We start from the raw sequence: 25,732 nt of genomic DNA, 5'->3' as shown, positions 1-25,732 counted from the left end.
TCTCTGTATGCTCTTTTATTCTTTTTGATATTTAACTGGGATTATTTTTGTTATTTTTTTTCAATTTATGTATACGAATGCAACTGTTGTTTCAGTGTTGACTTTTGTATCCTACTAATTTACTAAAGGTGTTTATTATTTCTAGCAATGTATTGTGGGGTCTGATATTCTCTTTCTCCTGTCAATAAATAAATCTAAAAAGAAAAAAAAATCAGAACACTTTCTGAATTGCTTGAAGTCAGTTTTCTAAAACTTCTGAGGATTTCACAGATTCTAATCATATTGTCACACACACACTCCACTTTACAATGAATTGTCTTAGAATATAAAAAACATCTTTCACATAAACAAATGAATTATGTGGATGGACCATGCAGTGGCACGCTCAGTGAGTACAACATTATCATGAGCAAGAACCCAAATTCAAGCCCCTAGCCCCTACCCACAGGGGCAGAGCTTCACAAGAAGTAGAGTAATACTGCAGTTTTCTCTTGCTTCCTCTCCCTCCTTGTCTCTTTACTTCGCTATATATCTCCCTTCCTCCCCACCCCCTCTATTTCCTTAAATAAATAAATACATAAATAAAAGGCCATTGGGAACAGTGGAGTTGTCATACAGACATCAAGCCCCCGCAATAATCCTAGTCACACAAAAAATTTAATCATTGCAAACCTTTAGAAAATTGAAGTATATCTGTATATAAAACCCCTGGACTGTCTTCAGCTACGATTACTGCTGTATAGAGCATCATAGGTGATGCTAGGGTTTAACTTAGAACCTCATGTATATAGTCTCAACTGTCTGCCCACTACACTACCTTACAGGCCACACTGTTCATGAATGTTTTTAGAAGACTTGTGAACTTCTATGCAAATCTTAAGAAAATTGACTTAGCAGTAATTACAGCTTATTTTTCAAAAGCAAATCTGTTAATACCTAATTCTTTCCACTTGTTTTTTTATGCAATAGATTTATTAACATGAAAAAAATTATAATTTGAGGAAAGCATTTTTTGTCATTTAATGTTTGTGAAAATATTAATATGCAATGTGTCAATTTCCCTTTTTAACATAGTTGTAATTCTTTCTTTTAGGCAAATCCTCCTCCAGTACTGGTCAACACAGATAGCTTGGAAACTCCAACTTATGTAAGTTTTATTTCCTGCCCACATTTAAATAATTCTACCTTTGCTATTTAGTTCTTATTACGGTGCAAAGGTCACAGCATTGTTTTCTCTAATATATTGTACTTAAGGATATACTGTCATTAAGCTACAATAGCCATAGTCTCTGAATTCCTACAGTCTTCTGATACGCTTCTGGTATGCTGCAATGTATTTTCAACTTGATTTTACTTACATTTTGTTGTTCAAACTTAATTTCAACTACTAAATAATTTTATTCAGTTTAACCAGAAAGCTATGCTTTTTCCAAGTAAAACATAATTACATGTGTATGATTCTATTTTCTCTTGGTTTTGGATTGTTAATTGTTATTCTGCAAGTGGTCTAAAATAACAGATATAAAGCCATATACTATAATCTGAATTCCTTAGATTTCTTTAGATATATATCTAGTGGGGAAGTGGGAGGGGAAGGGGGGAAGAAAGGGGAAGAGAGACAGGTCTACTTTCTATTGAGTGGTCTTGGCACCTTTGTGGAAAATCACTAATTGTAAGTGTATAGTTTTTTCTTTGTTTCTGGCTTATAAGTTCGTGTGTGTGTGTGTGTGTGTGTGTGTTTCTCATCCTTGTGTCACTGCCACTTAATCTTTTCTGTAATTTTACAATTAAGTTTTGAAATTGGAAAATACAAGTTCTGAGTTCTTTGCATTTCCATATAAATTTTAGAACCACCTTGTAATGTTTCGTGAACTCTGTTTCTTACTTATAGGGAAAACATTTTACAAGCAAGTGCCAGTTGTTTCTGCTAGTTTCTAGTTTCTGTTTCAGCTATCACATTCGATAAGTAATCCCATTTTGTTAATAGAACTAAATTCAAAATCTAGAAAATGTTAGCAGTGATAGGTATCAAGAAATATACTAGTGACTGGAGAAATAGCTCAACTATAGAGCATTGAACTTGCACACTTGAAGTGCTATGTTCAAATTCCTGTGCTGCATGTACCAGACTGTTGCTCTGATTTCTCTCTCACTTTCTCTGTCCCTTGTGAACCTCACCCTCATATGTAATAAATAACATTTAAAAAGAAATGCTCTACAGAATTTCCTGTTTGATGTATGTATGCTTCAGATTAGAATTTTGTTTTTTTTTATTGAGAGGTTAATGGCTTATAGTACAGTTGTTGACACAAGGGTAAAAATTTCTCATCTCACCCTGATCATATCTGCAAACAAAGGAAATCAAATTGTGAGAGTTATAAACTCATTAGTCAGTTATTTCCTTTCTATGCGATATAACATTTTGTTAAAACAGTTCACTTGGATAGTCTGTTACTTTGTCTTGTATGTGACCTGGGTATTAGCCCAGATCTCCAACACATCGAAGGAAGCTTGGCTTCTGTGGTCCCTTTCACTCTCTCTGCCCTCTGCATCTGTATAAGAAGAAATAAATAACAGAAAGGAAACTAAGCAAACCAACCATTTCTAGTTTCTAAAAAAATGTAACTTTTAAAAAATATTACACCCCCATTTTTTCCACTTTCATTGAAGTGATAACTTACAACCTGTGGTTTCGGTGATAAACTGTTAGCATTAGAAGTTCAATTCATATGTATTTGGTGTTGTCATAAGGATTTATAAGTAAAGTCATTTGGGATCCTGATGTTCTTCTTTAGACTTTTTTAAGCCACTCTGTACTATCTAGAGTCCTTATCAGATAGTCAGTACATCATTATTTAGCATTAAATTAAGTATCAAAAACTTTTTAATTAATTAATTATGAATAAAACCCAGCATAACAATTATGGGATCTGTCTATATGCTGAACAGATATTATTAACTTTAATGAATGTCTTTAAGATCAGAAAACATTAATAGGCATAAGTTAATTGGACATTTAACTAAAGAAACTTAAGAATAAATAAGGGGTGCACCTGGTTATGTGCACACATTACAGTGCACAAGGACCTGGGTTCAAAGCCCCTGGCCCCCACCTGCAGGGGGGAAGCTTCACAAGTGGTGAAGCAAGGCTGCACGAGTTTCTCTGTCTTCCTTTCTGTCTCCCCCACCCCCTCAATTATTTCCTCTGTACCCAATAATAAATAAATACATAAATTTTTTAAAGAAAGAATAAAAATAACAGTAGAAAGTATAGAGGATAATAGATTAATCAACTTTGTTACCATTTCTTTGATAGAGTCTGACAGACTTAGCATGTCTGAGCAAGACAGTAAAGATAATAGAAATAACCTTTCTGAAGGCCAGTGCGATAGTTGTTAGTGTGCTGCTTTGCCATGTACACGACCCAGTATTAAGCCTGACCCCCACTACATTGAAGGAAGCATCTGTGCTGTAGTCTCTTTTTCTCACTCTCTTTCTGCCTCTACCTAGAAGGAAGGATAAAAGGGAGGAAAGGAGAGAGGGACACTCTGGATTAAAGACAAACACGATAAGGCACTGTGTGACCCAATTTCAGAAACTACACAGCATCATTTATGACACATTTATGGCTCTGTTTGATGTAGGTTTAGTATTTTATTACCAAAAATGTTAAGGCAGTTATTTGAACTCGAGTTCATTTTATTCCAAGGATTGCTTCACCAGAAATCCTCATTGTGGGAATTACTTCAAGGAGAGACTAGAGAATACATTGAAAGAGAGCTCTTTGCCTATAAGATGTCACCAAGAACTTGAATGGTGAATAAAATTTGAACAAAAAATATGTAAGTGAAATTTGTGCCAGAGGAAGTACAAAATTAACAGATGAGATGGGGGAAGTTGCAGAAGGTGTAAAGGAAAATAGCTAGTTATTCAGATGTGGTATGGCTCATAAAGGATTTGTTAAAATGAAAGCTGAATAATAAATTGAAATCAGTCTATCCTACAGGGCCTTTAATAAGAGTTTTTGAAAGAGGACAGGGACTACAGCATAATTGTTTTTTGTTTGTTTTTTTATATTTATTTTATTTATTTATTCCCTTTTGTTGCCCTTGTAGTTTTATTGTTGTAGTTATTATTGTTGTTGTCGTTGGATAGGACAGAGAGAAATGGAGAGAGGAGGGGAAGACAGAGAGGAGGAGAGAAAGATAGACACCTGCAGACCTGCTTCACTGGCTGTGAAGCGACTCCCCTGCAGGTGGGGAGCCGGGGTTCGAACCAGGATCCTTATGCCAGTCCTTGTGCTTTGCGCCACCTGCGCTTAACCCGCTGCACTACAGCCCAACTCCCAGCATAATTGTTTTGCAGAAGACATTTATGCCTCAGACTCTGAGGTCTCAGATTCAATCCCTGGCACCACCTTAAGCCCGACCTGAACAGTGCTCTGGTCTTCCCCATATGCACTTCTTTTCTTAAAAAATGAACCTGGAAGCAGCCTGAACCAAGAACAAGTGAGTGGCTGAGAACGTTACTACTCAGCTATTAAGAATGATGGATTCACTTTCTTGTTCTCATCTTGGATGGAGCTTGAGGGAATTATGCTAGGTGAGATAAGCCAGAAAGAGAAGAGTGAATATGGGATGATCTCATTTATGGACAGAAGTTGAGGAAAATAACAGAAAGGGAAACACAAAGTAGAACTTGTATTGCACCAAAATAAAAGACCCAGGATGGGGGGGGCTTTCACATCCTGGAGCATGATAGTGGAGGAAGACCTCAGCTGCAGGTGAGAGTGTTTAGCAAAAAACAGAAATTTTGCACATGTCCCAATAACTGTATTTACTGTAAACCATTAGTTTCTCCCAGTAAAAATTTTTTTAAATGATGAAGTCATCTCCTTTACTTCATCTTGTATAGAACTTGAAGAAATCCCATTAAGTAAGAATAGCCAAAAAGAAGGATGAATACCAACTGATCTCACTCATAGGTGAAACCTAAGAAACAAGGACAGAAAAGGAAAACACAAAATGAAACTTGACTGAATATGGTATATTGCATCAAAGCAAAGAACTCTGGGGAAAGATGAGAAGAGAGGGGACTGGGTTATGGACAGGAGTCTGGTACATGGTGGTTGAAAAGGACTTTAAGTTGGAGATGAGAGTGTTTTGCTGAGGGATGAGAAATGTTCACCTGTACTGTAATCCATTAAATACCCCCCCATAAAGGGGTTTCTGAAAGTTTTAGAGGAACTGTGTTATAAGATAAGCACTTCAGAAACATGTGTGTAATGTATATTGATATTGGATGATTTAAATAATAGAAAATTCTAGTCTAAGAGATTATATAATTATGTTGGCTGTAGCCCAGAGAAGATTAATAAAAACTTGAACCAAGGTAATAAAAATATGAATGAAGTGGTGATGGTTAAAGAAAAGAAGAAAATGGTCCGGGAGGTGGCGCAGTGGATAAAGCATCGGACTCTCAAGCATGAGGTCCTGAATTCAATCCCCAGTAGCACATGTACCAGAGTGATACCTGGCTCTTTCTCTCTCCTCCTATGTTTCTCATTAATAAATAAATAAAATCTTTAAAAAAAAAAAAAAGGAAAGGAAAGGAAAGGAAGGAAGAAAGAAATGGAAGTATTTGAATCCAGATATTAACAAATGAGTAGATGTGTAGATCAAGGCAAGAGTAGGATTGATGCTCAGTATTAAAAGCTAAATATGCTCAGTATTAAAAGCTAAATACATTCCTTACTATTTGAAAGTCACAGTACTATGAACACAGTATAATACCTTGAAAATCTCGCTTAAAATTCCTAAAATGAAGTCTTATTACTTCATCACCACCATCATATTGAACAGGTTTTCATTAATAATTCATGAAAATTTTGTCTTTACATTTGCATTTTCAATTTTGTCATCCTTTATTTTCCCCATTTAGGTTAATGGCACTGATGCAGATTTTGAATATGAAGAAATCACACTTGAAAGGGTAAAAAATTGTAATTTTCTTAAAATTCTTATGCATTAATCTGCTGCAGTAACGAACTCATTAATTACACTGTTCATTCATATAGAACACAAATAGAAATGCATTCAAAAAACAGAACCATGGTAGTGACTTTTTTATTATTTTCTTTAACAATATTTTTTTTTTTTAATTTTTTATTTAAGAAAGGATTAGTGAACAAAGGCATAAGGTAGGAGGGGTACAACTCCACACAATTCCCACCACCCAATCCCCATAACCCACCCTCTCCCATGATAGCCTTCCCATTCTCTAGCCCTCTGGGAGCATGGACCCAGGATCGTTGAGGGTTGCAGAAGGTAGAGGGTCTGGCTTCTGTAATTGCTTCCCCGCTGAACATGGGCGTTGACTGGTCGGTCCATACTCCCAGTCTGCCTCTCTCTTTCCCTAGTAAGGTGTGTCTCTGGGGAATCTGAGCTCCAGGACACATTGGTGGGGTCTTCAATCCAGGGAAGCCTAGCCAGCATCCTGGTGGCATCTGGAACCTGGTGATTGAAAAGAGAGTTAACATACAAAGCCAAACAATTTGTTGAGCAATCATGGATCCCAAGTTTGGAATAGTGGAGAGGAAGTGTTAGGGAGGTACTCACTGCAAACTCTAGTGTAATCCTGCTTTCAGGTATATATTTTGCAGTAGTTTATGGATACGTGTGAACATAAGCTCTCTCTCACAGAAACTGTTGTATGTCTAGGTTATGGGGCTTTGTTAGAAAGTGAACTACCTGAGATGAAATTAGAGTGTACTATAAAAGGAAAGGTCTCACCCAAGTAATGAAGCTGAAGGGTTGTCATTCCACACGTGAAGTAACAATATTTTAAATGGACTTATTTGTAAGTAGTTTTAAATTGACAGAAAAGTTGTACAGGGAATTCCCATTTATCTTCAACTCAGTTTTGCCAGTTGCTGACATCTTACATTCCTAGAATGCATGTGGTTTAATAATGATACATTATTATGAACTGAAGTCCGAACTTTATAGAGTTCCTTAGTTTGTATGTTTCCCAGGGCTTCATTCAAGATTTCCACATGACATTTATCATGTCTCCTCAGACTTCTCTAGATTATGAAAGTTTTTCAGATTTTTCTTGTTCTTTAATTTTATTATTTTTTTAAGAATTTATTTATTCATGAGAGAGATAGGAGGATAGAAAGAACCAGACATCACTCTGGTACATGTGCTTCCAGGGACCAAACTCAGGACCTCAAGGTTGAGAATCCAATGCTTTATCCACTGCACCACCTCCCAGACCACTTATTTATTTTTCTTATGTAAAATTATTTATTTTAAATAAGTATTTTTATCCCAATAACATGGTGTTTCATCAGTTTTCTTTCTTTGTACAGTATTAACCATAGTTGTAATAAACAAGATCTTGTGCACCACTGCCTGGCCCCTGTCTTACTCATTTGTATTCTCTCCACTTGCCTTTTCAATTATTTTATTTAGTCAGGATTGTACATTGTATTTTTCCTAATAAAGAACTTAAGTACTGGAAATCAAGGTGCTGTTAAAGATCCAAACTTACAACTAGAAGACGAGTGAGTTCTGTATATCCAGTACACAACATAATGATCATAGGCATATAGACCAATCATTGGTCTTTATTTGTCCATCTACAATTAAAATTTTTTAAAGTCCTATATACAGGGTGGGATAAGTGCATGTATTACCATGCACAAGGACCCAGGTTCAAGCCTCCGGTCCCTACCTGCAGAGGAAAGCCTCACAAGTGATGAAACAGAACTGCAGGTATCTCCTCCCACCACTTTCCCCTACTTCTCAATTATACTCTCTTCTATCAGAGCAAATAGTTTTTTTAAGTCCTATATATATCAAAATTACTAAGAAGCAAGGCTTTCTGAATGTTCTTACTACTGCAAAGAAATGATAGTTATGAGTGGCTGAATCTGTGGTGGTAATCTTATTGAAATATATAAATGTATCAAATCAACACCTACACTTCAAGCCTATGCAGCATAACTCCTGGGAGTTTAGAAAACTTTCCAATTAAAGTAGAAGAGCCCAGAAAAGGTCAAAAGTGAACTCACTTGATAGGACATGTGTCTTGCCATGCTTACAGCCCAGTTTCAAAGACTGGCACCACATGAGAGTGCTGAGGCACCAGGGGAGACTGCGGTTCTCTGGTGGTTCTCTGGTTGCTCTCTTTCTTGCTCTGCTTTCTAAATGGAAAGGCTATCCCTAAAGCATTGAGAATAGCACATGCACAGGGCCCTCATTCTAAGAAGAAAGGGAAAGGATGGAAAGAAAAGAATAAGTAAACAAGAGAGTGAATGTTTAATTAGTTAAGTTAATTGATCCAAATATATCCTTTTTATTTGAGTTAGCTGAAAGAGTCTATGTTAGAACATTCTTGGAAAAATATTTTGATACTATTATTTAGAATAATTATCTTTTACAACTGCTTATAGCAAAATAAGTCTTCAAAGAAAATATTCAGATATCCAGTGTGTAAAACAAGCAAAAGAGGTTGTACAACTTTAGCAAAATTGAGCTTGTTGTCAAATAAGCTCACAATTTATGTTTTCAGTTAGGACTTTTGCATACTGAAAATGCTATTTGCTACTCAGGTGTCTTCATTAAACTTATCAAGGATGCTAATTGTATCTGTTGCTAAACAGATATAATTAAGTGATTTTTTAAAATAAGCGAATGGCAGAGTTGTAGGGGGAAAAGCTCACCCTTTACCCGTCCTTCTTTTAAGGCTAAGACAATATATTGGTTTTACTTTTTCAAGAATAACTGCAACAGAAAAATGACTTCAGTGTTTTTCTCTTAGGAAAGATTTACTGTAGTAAACATGAGTGAGGTACAGTCTAAAGGAAAGAGGCCAAATAGTAACACCTTTGCAGGTGGGTGACTAATCCAAAAACAAATTGCTTGTATTTTAAATAAAGAACCATAGACTAGACTCCAAGGTACTTAGTGCATGTTCTTCAGCCTCACCTGTTCAGTAGTAATCCCTCTGAATTTCTCATAGAAAGAAGAGCTTTCCTTTTGTTTCTTAATTTAGAGTATTAACATATATATTCCCACATATATACTTTATGAATGTGTTAATTCAATTTCTAACACCTATAAGGTATCTGTCAATAAAAATAATCCAATCTCAGTTTTTGCCTTTTTGTCCCCAGGGAAATTCAGGGCTTGGTTTCAGTATTGCAGGAGGTACAGACAACCCACATATTGGAGATGACTCAAGTATATTCATTACCAAAATCATTGCAGGGGGAGCAGCTGCCCAAGATGGAAGATTACGGTATGTTTTTATACATTCTGTAGTCATGTTCAACATACTTTATTTTTCTTCAGTCAAACTAAATCAAGACATAAATACAGGTAAGAAACAATATTATAATAACATTAGGTAAATGCTCCAATGACAAATTAATAAGATAATTGTGTCTTAAATATTATTTTCTACTTTAACCTCTTTGTTTTTTGAGATGGCCTTGGTTTACAAAACTTAGATTTCAGAAGTAAGATTTCCCACCTCTTCAAAATGTGTTACCACATTTCACTCCTCACAAATTACCAGTATCCTTCTACCAGAGTTCATTGGGCTTCCACCTCCAGTACCCTTCATAACCTCAGTTCTGTAGCTTGAGACAAAAGACTTCTTTATTTGGTTTTCCTTGTTACTAACATATAAGTGAGAGCATCTGAGTGAAATACTGAGCACACTCAGTACTTTTATTTCAAGTAAGGCCCTTTAAGAGGGAACCTTGTTGAACAAGATAAGCCAAAAGGAAAAAGAAATGCTGGATGATCTGATTCACAGATTGGCTCTAAGAAACAAAGCAAAGGACAGTACAGGCCTCATCCTCAATAGACATAAGTCTCTCACAGCAGACTCGGGGATTCAGAAGGAGAAAGGATGATAACTAAGCAAGGTTGGGGACCTAAGTCCCTATAGTAGAATTAGACGATGGTTTGGTTGAGGTGAAATGTACTGCTATCTATTTGGGGAAAGTGTGGAAATGGGACCCTTGAGATAACAAAAATCCTATAAATTAAGATGTCATGAGTAAAATGGTGGTGGAATTGAAAAAGTAAATAAGCCTGTTAGTATTTCTTTTTTAAAAAAATATTTATTCCCTTTTGTTGCCCTTGTAATTTTATTGTTGTTGTTATTGGTGTCTTTGTTGTTTGATAGGGCAGAGAGAAATGGAGAGAGATGGGGAAGACAGAGGTGGGGAGAAAGACAGACACCTGCAGACCTCCTTCACTGCTTGCGAAGTGACTCCCCTACAGGTGGGGAGCTGGGCAGGGACTTGAACCGGGATGCTTACGCAGGTCCTTGTGCTTTGCGCCATGTGCACTTAACCCGCTGCACTACTGCCCGACTCCCCCATTAGTATTTCTTATAGCAATGGTGGTGTGTGCATAGCAATGCAGGTAATCTAACTAGTGAATTATGTCTTCTCTCTCTCTCTCTCTCTCTCTCTCTCTCTCTCTCTCTCTTTAACATCTATTTGCTTATTCACTCATCATTATTACTTTGATTTTTTGCCTCCAGGGTTATTGCTGGGTGCCTACACCATGAATCCACTAAGCCTGGAGGCCATTTTTCCCATTTTGTTGCCCTCATTTTCGTTACTGTTGTCATTGATGATGTTGTTGTTGGATAAGACAGAAGTCGGGAGAAGAAGGGAAGGCAGAGGTGGGGAGAGAAAGATAGTCACCTGCAGACCTGCTTTACCACCTATGAAGCGACCCCCCTGCAGGTTGGGAACTGGGGGCTCAAACCGGGAACCACATGGGAAGTGCTTTGGCAATGAAGGAGGCTCCCATGCTGTGATTTTCCACTCCTTCCCCTCTTGTTTCTCTATCTGAATGAGAAAGTAGCCTGGAATGATGAAATTGTTCCTCTTTGATGCCCAAAAGCTTTTTAAAAAAATAAATAAAACACTTAAGGAAAAATGTACATGAATTTACTTAAGATACAGGGAATTGATTATATGTATGAATTTATAACCCATACCACAAAATAAAGTAATATAAACTTTGAATAAGTTAGTGTCTTTTCTTAGGTAAAGTAACATTGGCCTCTTAGTTTAATATTTCTTTTCAGAAAATGCCTTTTTTAGCATGCTGTGTTGTTTCCATAGGTTATGACATTTTTTTCTCTTAGTCTCAGTTTTACCATCTACATACTGTCTCTATGACTATAATGTAATCGTTTGTTCTGAGCCCCCGTTTCACTGTCTTTGAATTAACAGCTTTGTCAGTCTTTATCTGGTTGTCCATAAGAAAATTATCTGAATTCTCAGTTCCTTTTCTTTATCCCTAAAGTAAGAGTAGAAATAAGAATCTATCTTATATATTTTTATAAGAATGAAGACACTAAGAATCATACATGACATGTGCTTAGTGACAAACGGATATTCATACTTTTTATAAAGAATTTTAATGTCTACATGTAGTAAGCATGCAAGTGACAGCTGTTTTATCGTTTACTATTTGTTGTGTAATCTGCACTTCTCTAGCCCTTTGGAAATGGCTATTTCTGTTTGATGCATTGGAATTTATTATAAATTGTTTATATTTTCTCTAGCAAATACCTTGCTATACCTTAAAAGTGAAAACTGCAACCAAAAAAAATTCACAAAGCAAAAAAATTGGTATTTAAATGTTAGGACTAGGGAGATAGTTCATTCAGCCTGTTAGAGCACTAACTTTGCATGACTGAGGCCCCAGAGGCTATAGATTCTATTCTTTGGGCCATCTTATACCAGAGCTAAGGATTGTTCTGGTTATCTTTCCCTCTCATTTTCTCCCTTATATTATAAACAAATAAATCTTAAAAATAGGAAATAAGTTTCTATAAAAATTTGCTTGAATTCTTTCCAATTTTTTCTCAGGGTCAATGATTGTATACTGCGAGTAAATGAAGAAGATGTTCGCGATGTGACACATAGCAAAGCAGTTGAAGCACTGAAAGAAGCAGGATCTATTGTACGCTTGTATGTAAAAAGACGGAAACCGGTATCAGAAAAAATAATGGAAATAAAACTAATTAAAGGCCCTAAAGGTAGGAAATAAAACAGAAAGCACCTTTTTTCCCCTCCCTCATTATTACCAGGATTTCATTGTGCCAGCTCAATTTTTTCAGGTAGATACAGAGGGAGAGAAAGGGTATACCACAGAATCATAGCATAGAAGCTTCCATCAGTAAAGTGGGAGCCAAACTTGCACCTGGGTCAAGTGCATGACAAAGGGACCCTCCCAGCTCAGCTCTCTTGTTAACCTTAAAGACAAAATTCTTAATGTCTAAGTACCTAGGGAAATACTATGTTTTTCTATGTGAAAAATGAGTCATGACTTTTCTGACAATCCAATAGCTACACTGGTAGAGTGTGAGGCTTGTATGCCCAAGGGCTGCAGTTTGAAATCTGGTACTACCTTGTACCAAAATGATGCTCTTTCTCTTCTCAGTTTCTCTCATGTGAAACTGACTGTGTATCTCATATGAATGAAGTTCAAATTAAGTGTAATTACAACATACCTACTGAGATCAGCATTACTGGTTATCTCTGGCGCTTGCATACATTTAAAAAAAATTAACATGATGTTGAAACATAATGCAAACCATAAGATTGCAATGTCAAGGGCCCCGTGCGGGAGGGCGACGTGCTCACGCTGCTGGAGTCGGAGCGGGAGGCCCGCAGGTTGCGCTAGCCCCCCCCCCCCCCCCCCCCCCAGCTTCCAGGTCCCGGATGTCGGCTCCACCACCCAGCCCTCGCCAGGATGGCCGGCCACTGTTAATAAAGCATTTGTATTGATTAAAAAAAAAAAAAAAAAAAAATTTCTGTGATATCTGCTGATGTTTAAGTAGGATTATATTTAAATACATTGAAACTGTATGAAATCATTACTGTTACCTCTTTTGATATTAAGTACATTAAATGCAGAACACAGGCTAAGTAAACGAAGATAGTATTTATGAATATAACAGTTATATTTGCAGTGGAGACAGTTAAGATGTAATTTTTGAATTTTGAAAAATATCAGTGGAATTGAGAATAAATAGAAAAAATTGATTCTAGTTGGTGGCTTTGTGATAAATGGTGATTTTACAGCAGATTTTCTTTAAAATGAAATAGGGAACTTCAAATTAATCCTTCATTAAATAGTAGAATTTATGAATTACAGAAATTTCTTCATACATATATATGTAATTCCCTTTGACTAGAGAGGTGGTTCAGCAAGTATACCATATTTCTTGCATGAGTGAGGCCCAACATCAGATATTCGTGCCCAGTTCCAACCCAGGAATCACATGGGAGTGCACAACACCAGGCAAGCCCCAGTATAATAGTGTGTCTCTCATATTCTCTGTCTCTCTGTATGACAGTTAATACAGGAACAATGAAATCCCATATGAGCAAGGCCCAGGTATGCAAAAAATAAAATAAAATAATTCACAGAACAGTAGGAAAAGAGCAAAATTGTCCTTTCCATATTCCCTTTCCCTCTAAATTTGTCTGTCTCTATCCAAAACAAATAAAGAAAAAGAAGTAACCTGATTGGTATGAGCTTATAATCTGTAATTATAAGAGTACCTGTTTAATTTTTTTAATCTTTTATTTATTTCCTTTTTTTTGCCCTTGCTTTTTTTTAATTATTGTTGCGGTTATTGTTGTTGCTATTGATGTCGTTGTTGTTGCATACGACCGAGAGAAATGGAGAGGAGGGGGAAGGCAGAAAGGGGGGGGGAGAGAAAGATAGGCACCTGCAGACCTGCTTCACCACTTGTGAAGTGACTCCCCTGCAGGTGGGGAACCGGGGGATGAGTACCTATTTTAAACTTGTCTCCTAATTATAGAACAAATGTTTACGGTCTTTAAATTGAGTGAATAAATTATTTTCTGTTTTAAAAAATTGCATGTTGAAATTACTTTCTAGTTTTTAACTTTTTTTTCCCCCTGGCCTTGAACACTCATTTATGACTTTCTAAAATTAATGTTTACTAAACAGGTCTTGGATTCAGCATTGCAGGTGGTGTTGGAAATCAGCATATCCCTGGGGATAATAGTATTTATGTAACCAAAATAATTGAAGGAGGTGCTGCACATAAAGATGGTAAACTGCAGATAGGAGATAAACTTTTAGCTGTAAGTATGAGAAGTCTTTAATTTTACAAATCATTTTGTGATCTTTTTTCTGATAGACACTAGAATTTCTACAAATCAAAATTTAAATGAGTGAACAGTAGCCCTGCTCAGATCAAAAAATTTCCATTTGCAGATTGAAAATAAATTTGACAGAACCTTACTTTATTTCTAAAAGTATTAAGATATGCCCATGTATATTCCTAAGTGCCTGAGAATAGACTTTTTATTAGCATGCATAAGCAATTGCATTTGTAATAAATAACTTGATATCATAGAAAATAACATTAGGGGGCCAGGCAGGGGCACTTCTAATAAAGTGCACATATTGCTATGCAGAAGGACCCAGGTTCAAGCCCCCAGCTCCCACCTACAAGAGGAAAACTTCTGTAAACAGTGGAGTAATGCTGCAGGTATTTCTCTGTCTCGCTCTCTCCCTCTCTGTCTCTTTTCTCTCTCAGTTTGTCTCTACCTTATCAAAATAAATAAAATTGGGGGTTAAGCACACATAGTCTGAAATGCAAGGATACTGGTTCAAACTGCCGGGGAGTGGGGGGGGGAGGGAATCTCTTCACAAGCGGTGAAGCAGGTCTGCAAGTATCTATCTTTCTCTCCCCCTTTCTGTCTTCCCTCCTTTCGGTTTCTCTGTCCTTTCCAGCAACACCAACAATGGGGGGGGGGGGAGATGGCTTCCAGGAGCAGTGGGTCCATAGTGTAGGCACCAGGCCCCAGCAATAACCCTGGAAGCAGAATTAATTAATTAGTTAACTAATTAAAAGTTTAAAAACTATATTAAAAGAAAGCTAGGGATTAATGGGAGATAGCACAATGGTTATTTAATGAGAATTTCATGCCTGAAGCTTCAGAGTTACAGCTTCATTTCCCCCACCATCATTATTCCCATAAGCCAGAGCTAAGCAGAGCTCTATTATTAGTCAATATAAAGAAATGAGGGGCCGGGTGATGGTGCACCTGGTTGAGCGCACATATTACAATGCACAAGGACCCAGGTTCGAGCCCCCGGTCCCCATCTGCAGGGGGAAAGCTTTACAAGTGGGGAAGCAGGGCTACAGGTGTCTCTCTGTCGTTCCCCCTCAATATTTCCCCCTTCCCTCTTAGTTTCTGGCTGTCTCTATCCAATAAATAAATAAAGATAAAATTTTTTTAAATTTTCAGATACATTTTTTTAGAAAATGGATATTTTCTTGCCACAAACCTTTATATTTTTTTATATCATTCCTTTATGTTCCCTGTCTTTTTAGTGTGATTTGTAACCAAAATGTAGAAAGAAGTGCAGTGTCTTAAAATATTTAATGCCTTTGGAATTTTCAGGTGAATAGTGTGTGTTTAGAAGAAGTTACTCATGAAGAAGCAGTAACTGCTTTAAAGAATACATCTGATTTTGTTTATTTGAAAGTGGCCAAACCCACAAGTATGTATATGAATGATGGCTATGCACCACCTGATATCACCAATGGTAAGTCTGCATTAAACATGATATATTTTAATGAAAGTTTCCCAACGTACAGATTAAACATTATACAAATATTTTAAGGAAACTATTAAACGTTTTAATCTAATTCATTATTTAAAATAATAAATTTTGCAACCAGGAAGGTGACTCAGTGGATGGACTTCATGGATGAGGCCCCAGATCAATCTCTGAGCCCACATTCAGTGGGAATAGAGCAGGATTTGGACCTGTCTCTTTTCCTTTTTTCCCTGTCTCTCATAAAGTAATCTTTAAAAAAAAAAAATCAAAGAGAAAAGCCCCCAAAACCAACCTTATGTTTTACAAGTTTCTTTAGAAAAGGGGGGGGTTTTACATTAATAAAGATGGGTTTAGCGCCCGGGTGGTGGTGCACCTGGCTGAGCTCTAATGTTATGGTGCCTAAGGACCCAGGTTCGAGCCCCCCAGTCGCCGTCTGAAAGGGGAAAGCTTTGCAAGAGGTAAAGCAGTGCTGCAGGTGTCTCTCTGTTAGCCTTTCCCTCTCTGTTAGCCTTTCCCTCTCTATTTCTGGCTGTCTCTATCCAATACATAAATAAAGATAACAAAAAAAAAAAGCTGGGTTTTACATCAGAATTACTGCATTAATTCTCAAACATTTACGTATATAGTAGGTGTCTGCGAATAATTCTTATTTTCTTCTATTTCTATCACAATGAAACACAGAAATTTATTTTAACAAGCCAGATACTTTTGATGCTTTTGGTCTACTGGTTCTCACTTTAAGAAATGCTAATTTGAAATATTTTTAAAACTTAGACTTTTCTATACTGTCGGTTGTATGAGAACAGATATTTTTATACTTCAAGGCCCTAGTGTAATCTCTAGTTATATGTGAAAAGCAATTACATTGTATAGAGTTGAATTGTGGGTAATGTTCTTAAATCTTAAGTTTTCTATTTAATTTATAGGTTTTATAATATGTAAATTAAGAAGAGATTTAACTTTTTTTAATTGGTATGGATTAAAAAAGAAAGTTTTGTTTAGTACACTTATATTAGAAGCTACCATTGAGTCATAAATGCACTCTTGGTAATAATATGCTTTTCCAAGATTGTGGCTTTTGGGGGTTGGGGGTGTTGTTGTTGCTGCAGTAGGATCATCTTGAGGCTTCCATACACTGAACTAAGTTTTTCAGATAGGGTATAGGCACAGTGAGGCAGAATGGAAGCGGTGGTAGGGTAAAACCATCACACTGAAGCTTGCTCCAGTACAGTGGGGTCAAAGCTCAAATGTGAATTGCACACATGGGAAAGAAACATACTTTTTCAAGTCTTACAGTATTCTAGGTATTTGTGATTTTTCTAAGAGGACCTTTTTTTTTTATGAATTTAATTATAATCAACAAGACCATTGAATAAGAGAGGTACAATTCTACACAGTTCCCACCACCAGAGTTCCATATCCCATCCCCTCCACTGGGTATTTCTTACTCTTTATCCATCTGGGAGTATGGACCCAGGATCATTATGGGGTGCAGAAAGTGGAAGTTCTGGATTCTGTAATTGCTTCTTTGCTGGACATGGACGTTTGCAGGTTGATCCATACTCCCAGCATGTTTCTGTCTTTCCCTAGTGGGGCAGGGCTCTGGAGAGGTGGGGTTCCAGGACACATTAGTAAGGTCATCTGCCCAGGGAATTCATGTTGGCATCATGGTAGCTTCTGCAACTTGGTGGCTAAAAAGCTTTAAGATATAAAGCAGAATAAATTGTTTAATAATCAGGAGCCTAAATGTAAGAATATAGCAGATGAGATTTGGGGTCTCCATTTTGGCAAAAGCTAAATAGGTTTATTTTAGGTACATTCCAAAGTGTCCGTAACTTTACTAATTTTTGCCTGAGCCTAACGGCTAGCATGCAGGTGGGCCAAAGATATTGTCCGGGGAGATGGTGTCAGAGATGGAGCTAAGACTAGAAAGCTAGATCAGGAAAAAAGAATAGCTTCCAAATATGGGAAAGGTATATAAATACCATTCACTGTAAACCCCAATGATCTGATCTGGGGCCCATATTAAGGGCAGGAGCCTGTGTAACCCTGTAGGTCTGAGCCTGCGTTCCATAGTCTTAGCTAGGAACAAACATTCTAGGCTACACTCATTTCATGACCAATCTTCTTCGTCTCCCTTTGGACAGTGGGCAGCCCTACCATTTTTGTCCCACCTTGAGGACAAGGTCCTATAGAGACCCACAAAAGGGTCCATAATACTGTTCCTAGTGGAGATGACCAGAGATGGTGGAGAGGGTGATCTGTTAGGTGCACAGTAGTTTGCAGCAAGCAAGTAGAAAGACCTAAAAACAAAAACACCATAAAGGACTTAATCAAATAGTTTCTACTTAGATCTAGATACCCTCCTTACCTTCCTATTTACCTTTCCCTCAGTCACTCTAAGGCTAACTCTGTCAGATAAAGTAAGGACTACAAAAATTGAATAAAAGCAAGAGACAAGCATACTTCAGTGATGGCTCTCTTGGTCATTACCAGGCCACTCCATCATTCAGGGCCCTAGTCAGGGAATTCTGGGATTCCCACACAGATTTGATGGGCTAAATTTTTTTTTTTTTTATTGCAACTAAGGTTGTTGCTAGGGCAAGGTGGCTGCAGAACAAATCCACTGTTCCCAGTGGCCATTTTTTTGCCCTCCCCCCCCCCCCCGTTTTTTATGTCTGGTAGGACAGAGAAATTGAGAGGTGATGGTGAGACACAGAGACAGAGAGACCTGCAGACTTGCTTCACCACTTTAGAAAACTTACCCTCTGCAGGTAAAGAACAGGAACTCAAACCTGAGTCCTTGCCCTGGGTAACATGTGTTCAACCAAGTGTGCCAACGCCCAACCCCTCCATTTTTCTTAATTAATTGATTGATTGATTTTATTGTCACTGAGGTTTAACTGCACCAGACTATGTTTTTCAGATAGAAAAAAAAAAAAGGAGAAAGACCACAGCACCAAAGCTTACTTCAGTGCAGTGGGGGCTGGGCTCACACCTGGATTGAGCATTTGTCAAAACAAATGCACTGTCTAGGGGAGCTATTTTTCCAGCTTTGTATCTCCAGTGTTAAAACAACCCATTTTCACTTACCATCACCAGTTATTATAGGTTAAATACAAGTTATACTTTGAAATGTACATAACAGTGGTTTATACAGCAGACTTGCATGCCTTAGAGTTCCCAAATTCATTCTTCATTGCCACCAAAAACTAGAGCTGAGTGCTCTAGGTGGGAAAAAAAATAAAAATTAAAAGAATCAGGATATATACACTGTCTTCCAGTGATCTTTCGTTATCTGCTCTTGATTTACTAATAACTCAAATGTAACTATATTATTTCCTTAATAATATTCATTCTCTTTAATAAACAGGGATGATGTCATATCTTACACTTCCTTTGTTGAAGAAAATAACTTTTCTCCGTTCTAAAATATACTTGGTCTCGGGGCCGGGTGGTGACACACCTGGTTGAGTGCACATGTTACAGTGCGCAAGGACCTGGGTTTGAGCCTCTGCTCCCCACCTGCAGGGGGAAAGCTATGCAAGTGGTGAAGCAGTGTTATAGGTGTCTCTTTCTATCTTCCCCTCCCTTCTCTATTTCTGACTATGTCTATCCAGTTAATTTAAAAAACCCAGTATTTAAAAGATATATATATTTGGCTTTGCACAAAAGTTTTATATTTTTCCTTGTGCTTAAGATTAATAGCAGATATCTTAATCATCAGTTCAAGTGTCATTTTCATTTATCATGCTACTGTTTAGGACAAGTAATTACATGCCCATTTAGTATTTTTCCACAGATTGAGAACTGGTGTCTTGGGCCAAGTTGTGGCACACCTAGCTGAGCACACATGTTATAGTATGCAAGGACCCAGATTCAAGCCTCTAGTCCCACCTTGTTGTTTTCTCCGGGCTAGGTTGTTTTCGCCGGGCTGGCTTCACGGGCGGGTAACAGACGACCAGGGACTCATGGTTGAGCTGTAGGCAGTATCTCTTTATTCATGCAGGACGCAGCAGCACAATCTTAAGATGAGCTAAGCTATACTCAAGTACCCTAAAACTCAAAATGCTGTCTTTATATATACTTGCCAAGTAGGGTGGAAACAGGATGTGACATAGAGAGGGTGGAGGGAAAAGTGACTGGTGAAAATCAGAGAGTGTGACAAGGAGGGGGCAGAGCAGGCGAGAATCCTATCACTGAACCACCAATGCCCTGGAGTGCTTTATGTAAATATAAAAGTGATTTATGTAAATAGACCAAAGCTTTGAATGGGATTAAATCTATCCCTATATAGGCATATGGTTAAGCAGAAGCCAGGGGGAGCTGGCATACTATCCAACACCACCTGTAGGGGGAAAGCTTTGAGAGTGGTGAAGCAGGACTGCAGGTGTCTCTGTCTCCTTCCTCTTGATTTCTGGCTGTCTCTAGCCAATAAATAAGTAAAATAATAATAAAAACATTTAAGAGATTTGGTGTCCTATTTTCTTCCACTTTATCGGATAGGGCAGAGAGAACTTGAGAGAGAAGGGAGAAATAGGAGAGAGAAAGAGAGCCACCTGCAGACCTGCTTCACCACTTGTGAACTGACCCCCACACACCCTGCTAGGGACTTGAACCCGGATTCTTGAGCCAGTCCTTGCACATCATACTATGTTCGCTTAGCCTGGTGTGCTACCACCCCGCCACCAGTTTCTTTTTTTAGTGCCAGAGCCCTGGCAATAAAAAAGTTTTTAAAAAAAAAGGTGGTCCAGGAGGTGACTCAGTGGATAAAGCATTGGATTCTCAACCATGAGGTCCCAAGTACAATCCCCAGCAGCACATGTACCAGAGTGATGTCTGGTTCTTTCTCTTCTCCTATCTTTCTCATGAATAAGTTAATTAACTAATTAATTTAATTTAATTTAAAAAGGAAAAACACTTCCCTTTTTTTAATAACAAAAAAAGAGATTTGGTACCTTGATGATGACTAAGTATACAAATAGGCAGGCTGCTTCCTTTATTTATATATGTTGAGCTGAAAAACAGAATTATTCACTTTTTTGTGATTTAATTCATTGTCAAGAAATGAACCCAGGGCCTTGTACATGTGCAGTGCCACTAAGTTGCCTCCGTGGCCTAATTTTTATTAGGATCAGAAGGGGCACTAAAGCACTGTTCCACTATCCTTAAGAGTTCCTCTCATGCTGTCCATGGTGCTCCCTTGTGATTCAGAGACTCAAAGCCAGGGACTCAAGTATGGTAAAGCCTGAGCTTCACCCACTGAGCTCACCCCTATGTTGCTCTTACCTAATTATCCCTCATTTTAATAATACGACATTTGTTAAATGGGACAGCTAGTACTGAAGAATAGTGATTGAACAATGAGTAATTGCTTTCTCTATAAGTATAGATAGGTGAGTCTTCTTTTACTTGTTTTTAATTTTTTATTTTATTATTGAACTGATAAAATATTATAGATAAAGGTAGAAGTTACTAGCAGTTATTTCAGAATGGCTCCTTTTCCCTTCCTCAAACAAGAAGCATGAGGGGCTTTTTCTTCAATGTTCATGATGAGAACCTGGCAGGAGTCTGGGAAATTAAACTACAAAGTATGGGATCCCATGGAGTTTTTTTATTCAGAATTATTCATTCTCAGCATTTTCGTAATTACAGCTCAGATTTCCGTAGCCCCAACACTGATTTCTGCAGCAGTTTCTGTGATGGTAAATTATTACTCTGTTTTCAATTGTCACTCACTCCAATTTGAACAGTCTGCCCTGTGCCTTTTTATCTTAAGAATCTGAAGAGATCTTGCTTTTTCAGTGGCTGGGTTTTATACTCGAAAGAGAGGTAATTTTCAAATTGGAATTTCTCAATGTATTTTAAAACTTTGTCAGCATTATTTTTGTTTTGTTTTATTGGATTGTTGGAAAAGTCATGATGTGTTTTTGCATAGAAAAACAGAAAAATTACATCATAGCTTTTTCAACAACCACTTGCACCTACTTAAAAACTTTTAGTTTTCGTTATTCAGAGTCAAATTTGAGTATATATACTTGTTTAAAGATTTATAGCACTGATCATCTCTATCATAGGGTGGTGCCAGGGGTTCAAGCTGGGACTTCTATGCTTCATATACGTTAAGTGCAGTGTGTAACCCACTGCTCAGTCATCCTGGGTAAATGTACTTTTGTTTTTAATCAGAGTACTGCTCAGCTTTGGCATATGTTGGTATGGGGGCCTGGACCTGGGACTTTGGAGCCCCAGGCATGAGAGTCTCTTTGCATAACCATTATGTTACCTATCCCCGCCCAGTAAGTGTACTTTTTAAAAGTCATTTCTCAGGAAAATTCAGGTTGTACTCTAAGTTTATGTTTTTTGTTTGTTTTGCTTTTAGTCTTATATATGACAGTTTTTTAAATGACCTTCCCTGAATTTCATTGTGTAAATCAATTGATGCAAAACTTTTTTTAAATAGTTTTATTGGTGGACTAACAGTTTACAGTACAGTTGTTGACATGTGGGTATAGTTTCTTATCTCCCAATGATAGGTAGCTGAAAAGTATTCTCTTCTCACCCCCAGGATAGCCGTGTCCACCATCATGTACCAGGATCCCAGTGCCCCTTCACTCTCTTTTTTTCCCCTCCTTCTCCACAGTCCTTTGCTCTATTATAATATACTACATCCAGTCCAGGTCTTACTTTGTGTTTTCCTCAAAAGAAACCAGGTACAATAGGGTCCAATGCACAGTGGGAGGAAGACCTAAGTTGGTGGTGGGCTTGGTGTGCAAACACCTATTAACCTATTAAACACCTACGGAAGGGTGAGAAACTATGCCCACGTGACTACAACTGTCCTATAAATCTTTATTTCCCTAATAAAAACATTTTATTTAAAGATATGTAAAGAAATATATAAAGAAAGCAAGTCAGGTGTTTGGTTTACTAATTTAAATGACTTTGTCTGAGAATGAACTTGTCATCTTTCTTAGCTGGTAAATTATTAAATTTTATTATGTAAATAACTGAATATAAATTACACTTAAATCAGTATCTTATTGTGCTGAACAGCTTGTTTCATTTTCAAGTGATTTTCACTTTATTTATCTTGAAGCTTCTTCTCAGCATGTTGATAATCATGTTAGTCCATCTTCCTACTTGGGCCAGACACCAGCATCACCAGCTAGATACTCACCTGTTTCAAAAGCAATGCTTGGAGATGATGAAATTACAAGGTAGGTAACTAAACATTCATCCTTTTTACATAAAGCTAGCTATATGTGGGAGTTATGATCCAGCCAAGTAGCATAATCACAGTTTTCAAGACTAAAAAGCTTAACCTGTATACTTAATCCCCCCCATTGGAGGGGCCACTAAATAACTTTAATTGTAAATATATTTTAAGTAAAGTTTGCTCTTTTAAAAAATATTGCCTTTTTTTTAAGATTCAGTGAGTTATCCTTAGAAATTAACTTGTGTAAATCTAATTTAAGATTGTACTTGTGAATGCAGAGTTAAGATGACCAAATACAGAGACTTTTTTTTAAGTTTTTTTTTCTAATTAGTGATTTAATAATGATAAAAATTGTGGGATAAGAGGGTTACATTTCATACAGTTTCTACCATCAGAGTTCTGTACCCCATTTCATTTATTGGAAGCTTCCCGATTCTTTATCCTTCTGGGAGTATGGACCAAAGACCATTATGGGGTGCTGAAGGTGGGAGGTCTGGCATCTGTAATTGCTTCTCCACTGGACATGTTGATTCATACCCCAGGTAGCTTCTGTCTTTCCCCAGTGGGGTAGATCTCTGGGAAGGTGGGGTTCCAGGACTCATTGGTGAGATCATCTGCCCAGGAAGTCAGATTAACATCAAAACGTGTGTTTTTTTTCAAGCTCAACAACAAAGCCATAGTAGTACTTACACCACAGAGAAACAAACCTGAATCTCAAATCACCTTCCACAGTAAAGGATAAAAAGCTCAGTTGCTAAGAATGGGGACTCAGGGACCTTACCCCAAGAAAAGGAGTCTGACCTTGCCAAAGTGAACCACTGCCATGAAGAGATCACTATAATATGGAACATTTATCTAGAGTGCAGAGATCACACCAAAACAGAATCCTAGCACCCCAATTCTGTTACATGTTTGTGTCTACAACAACCGAAAATGGGAAGTTTAAGGCCGTAAGCCAGGTGAACTTGCAGTCTTCTTTAGTACCAGAGCAGTCCTGGTACTTATGACCATACTGAAATTAAGTTTTCTTAGTAATAGACCATGGAGGTAGAAATGGAGTGGAATCCTTTTACTGGCATGTAGCCTGCCAGTTTCTTGTCCCTGCCAACTTGTGGAGCACCTGAAATCTCAGACTTCTTTCAAATACTCAGGTTAGCTTTAGTCTCACCCTGGCACTAGAAACTGAAAACCCTTAACTACTGCATAGACTTACTTAAACTTCCTTACTTATCCCTGGTTCAGGTTTCCACAAAGCATCAAACATAATGTAAAGATAGAGGAAAACACCTGCACACATGGACTAAAACAGCAGCTTGAAGAAATTCCTGAATTTAACAATGCTACATAACTTTTCTGTAAAAGACCTCAAAGATACAGGCCTAAGGATGCTCACTAAATTTTAAAATCCTGTGGAAGAAAATGCCTACAAAGTCAGAAAGTTGGAAACAAATCATAACAGAAATCAAATAAGGAATTAAGTAATTCAGTCAAAAAAAATATAGTAAAGCAGTATACCTACAGAGAAAACAGAAACCTAAGGTCACAGAGGTAGATTGGAAGATAGACTAGAAGAAGCCATCCCCACAAAAAAAATAATAATAATAATTACAATAACAACACTAAAACTAATAAAAATAATATAACAATTAATGGATGACATCAAGAGAAACAGTATTCACCTCATACAGGTGACAGAAAAAAGAGAAGACAGAATTTATAGTTTGTAGAAATAATTGCTGAGAATTTTCCCAAATTGAAATAGATAGATGCAGGAAGTGCTAAGAGTTCCAGGCAAAGTAATTCCAACCATAAATGAAAAACTTGTCATACAAACAACAGTTCAAAAAGTTAATTACCACTAATCAGTCCTAGAAGCAGTACTAAGTTTCACAAGATTGTTTTTAAGGCATTTAATTTTCTCTTTAATTTTTAGGGAACCTAGAAAAGTTGTGCTTCATCGTGGCTCAACAGGCCTTGGTTTCAACATCGTAGGAGGTGAAGATGGAGAAGGAATATTTATTTCCTTTATCTTGGCTGGAGGACCTGCTGATTTTAGTGGAGAACTGAGAAAAGGAGATCGTATTATATCGGTAGGATGTGTTAATAAAAATCTTTAATTTAGCTATGACCTGTTAATTATTATTTTTTTATTTGTTTATATTTGTTTTGCTACCAGGATTGTCTCTGGGCTCAGTGGCAGCACTATGAATCCACTGCTTCCAGTGGCCATTTTTTCCTTTTCCTTTTTTTTTATTGGATAGGACAGAGTAATTGAGAGGGAGGGAAGATAAAAGAAATAATCATAATAAAAGGGGAGACAGTAGAATGGTTTTACAGAAAGACTTTCATGCCTTAGGTGTTGAAGTCCCAGGTTTAGTCCCCAGCCCTGATATAGCCAGCTGAGCAATACCCTTGTAAATTAATAAATATTTTCAATTTTCCTGTGTACATATATGGTTATTACCCATATAAGACTAGAACTGATTTTTTTTTTTTTAAAACCGGGGTCTCAGACCAGTGCTATTTTACCATCCCTAAGATGGTTTTTCAGATATATATGCTGTATACCAAATATACAGCATGGTTTTATTAAGGGTTTTAGTACTATATTCTTAGAAAGTAAAATAATTTATTAATATTTAGTCTCACTAAATGGTAACTGCACTTATATATTCAAGGCTACAGTGACTAAAATAACATAGTACTATCCAAGAATAGTTATTATTAGAACATACTTGTAAAGCAAAAAAAATAACTCTGAGTTACAGTGCTAGAAGTAGTGATAGTCTCTTAAAATACTATGCCACCACTCTTAACCTAGCAGCTAAAAATTCTGGCTAAGTTTAGAAAAACTAAACCCATC

General features: G+C 37.2%; 1 protein-coding gene across 16 annotated transcripts in view; it reads left to right on the top strand.

The window, feature by feature from the left end:
• The window catches only part of DLG1 (discs large MAGUK scaffold protein 1), a 178,745-nt gene that overhangs the window by 99,046 nt on the left and 53,967 nt on the right, over window positions 1–25,732 (top strand). For all 16 annotated transcript variants that reach the window (XM_060198474.1, XM_007517426.3, XM_060198473.1 and 13 more), the window contains 8 exons: window positions 1,094–1,147; window positions 5,941–5,991; window positions 9,182–9,306; window positions 11,912–12,081; window positions 14,028–14,164; window positions 15,494–15,638; window positions 22,750–22,870; window positions 24,803–24,959. In XM_060198474.1, the coding sequence (XP_060054457.1) occupies window positions 1,094–1,147; window positions 5,941–5,991; window positions 9,182–9,306; window positions 11,912–12,081; window positions 14,028–14,164; window positions 15,494–15,638; window positions 22,750–22,870; window positions 24,803–24,959 (960 nt within the window). The remainder of the gene's footprint in view (window positions 1–1,093; window positions 1,148–5,940; window positions 5,992–9,181; window positions 9,307–11,911; window positions 12,082–14,027; window positions 14,165–15,493; window positions 15,639–22,749; window positions 22,871–24,802; window positions 24,960–25,732) is intronic.

This window comes from Erinaceus europaeus, chromosome 9 (assembly GCF_950295315.1).
Source record: "Erinaceus europaeus chromosome 9, mEriEur2.1, whole genome shotgun sequence".
Taxonomy (NCBI): Eukaryota; Metazoa; Chordata; class Mammalia; order Eulipotyphla; family Erinaceidae; genus Erinaceus; species Erinaceus europaeus.
This window is presented reverse-complemented; position numbering and strand designations above follow the sequence as displayed.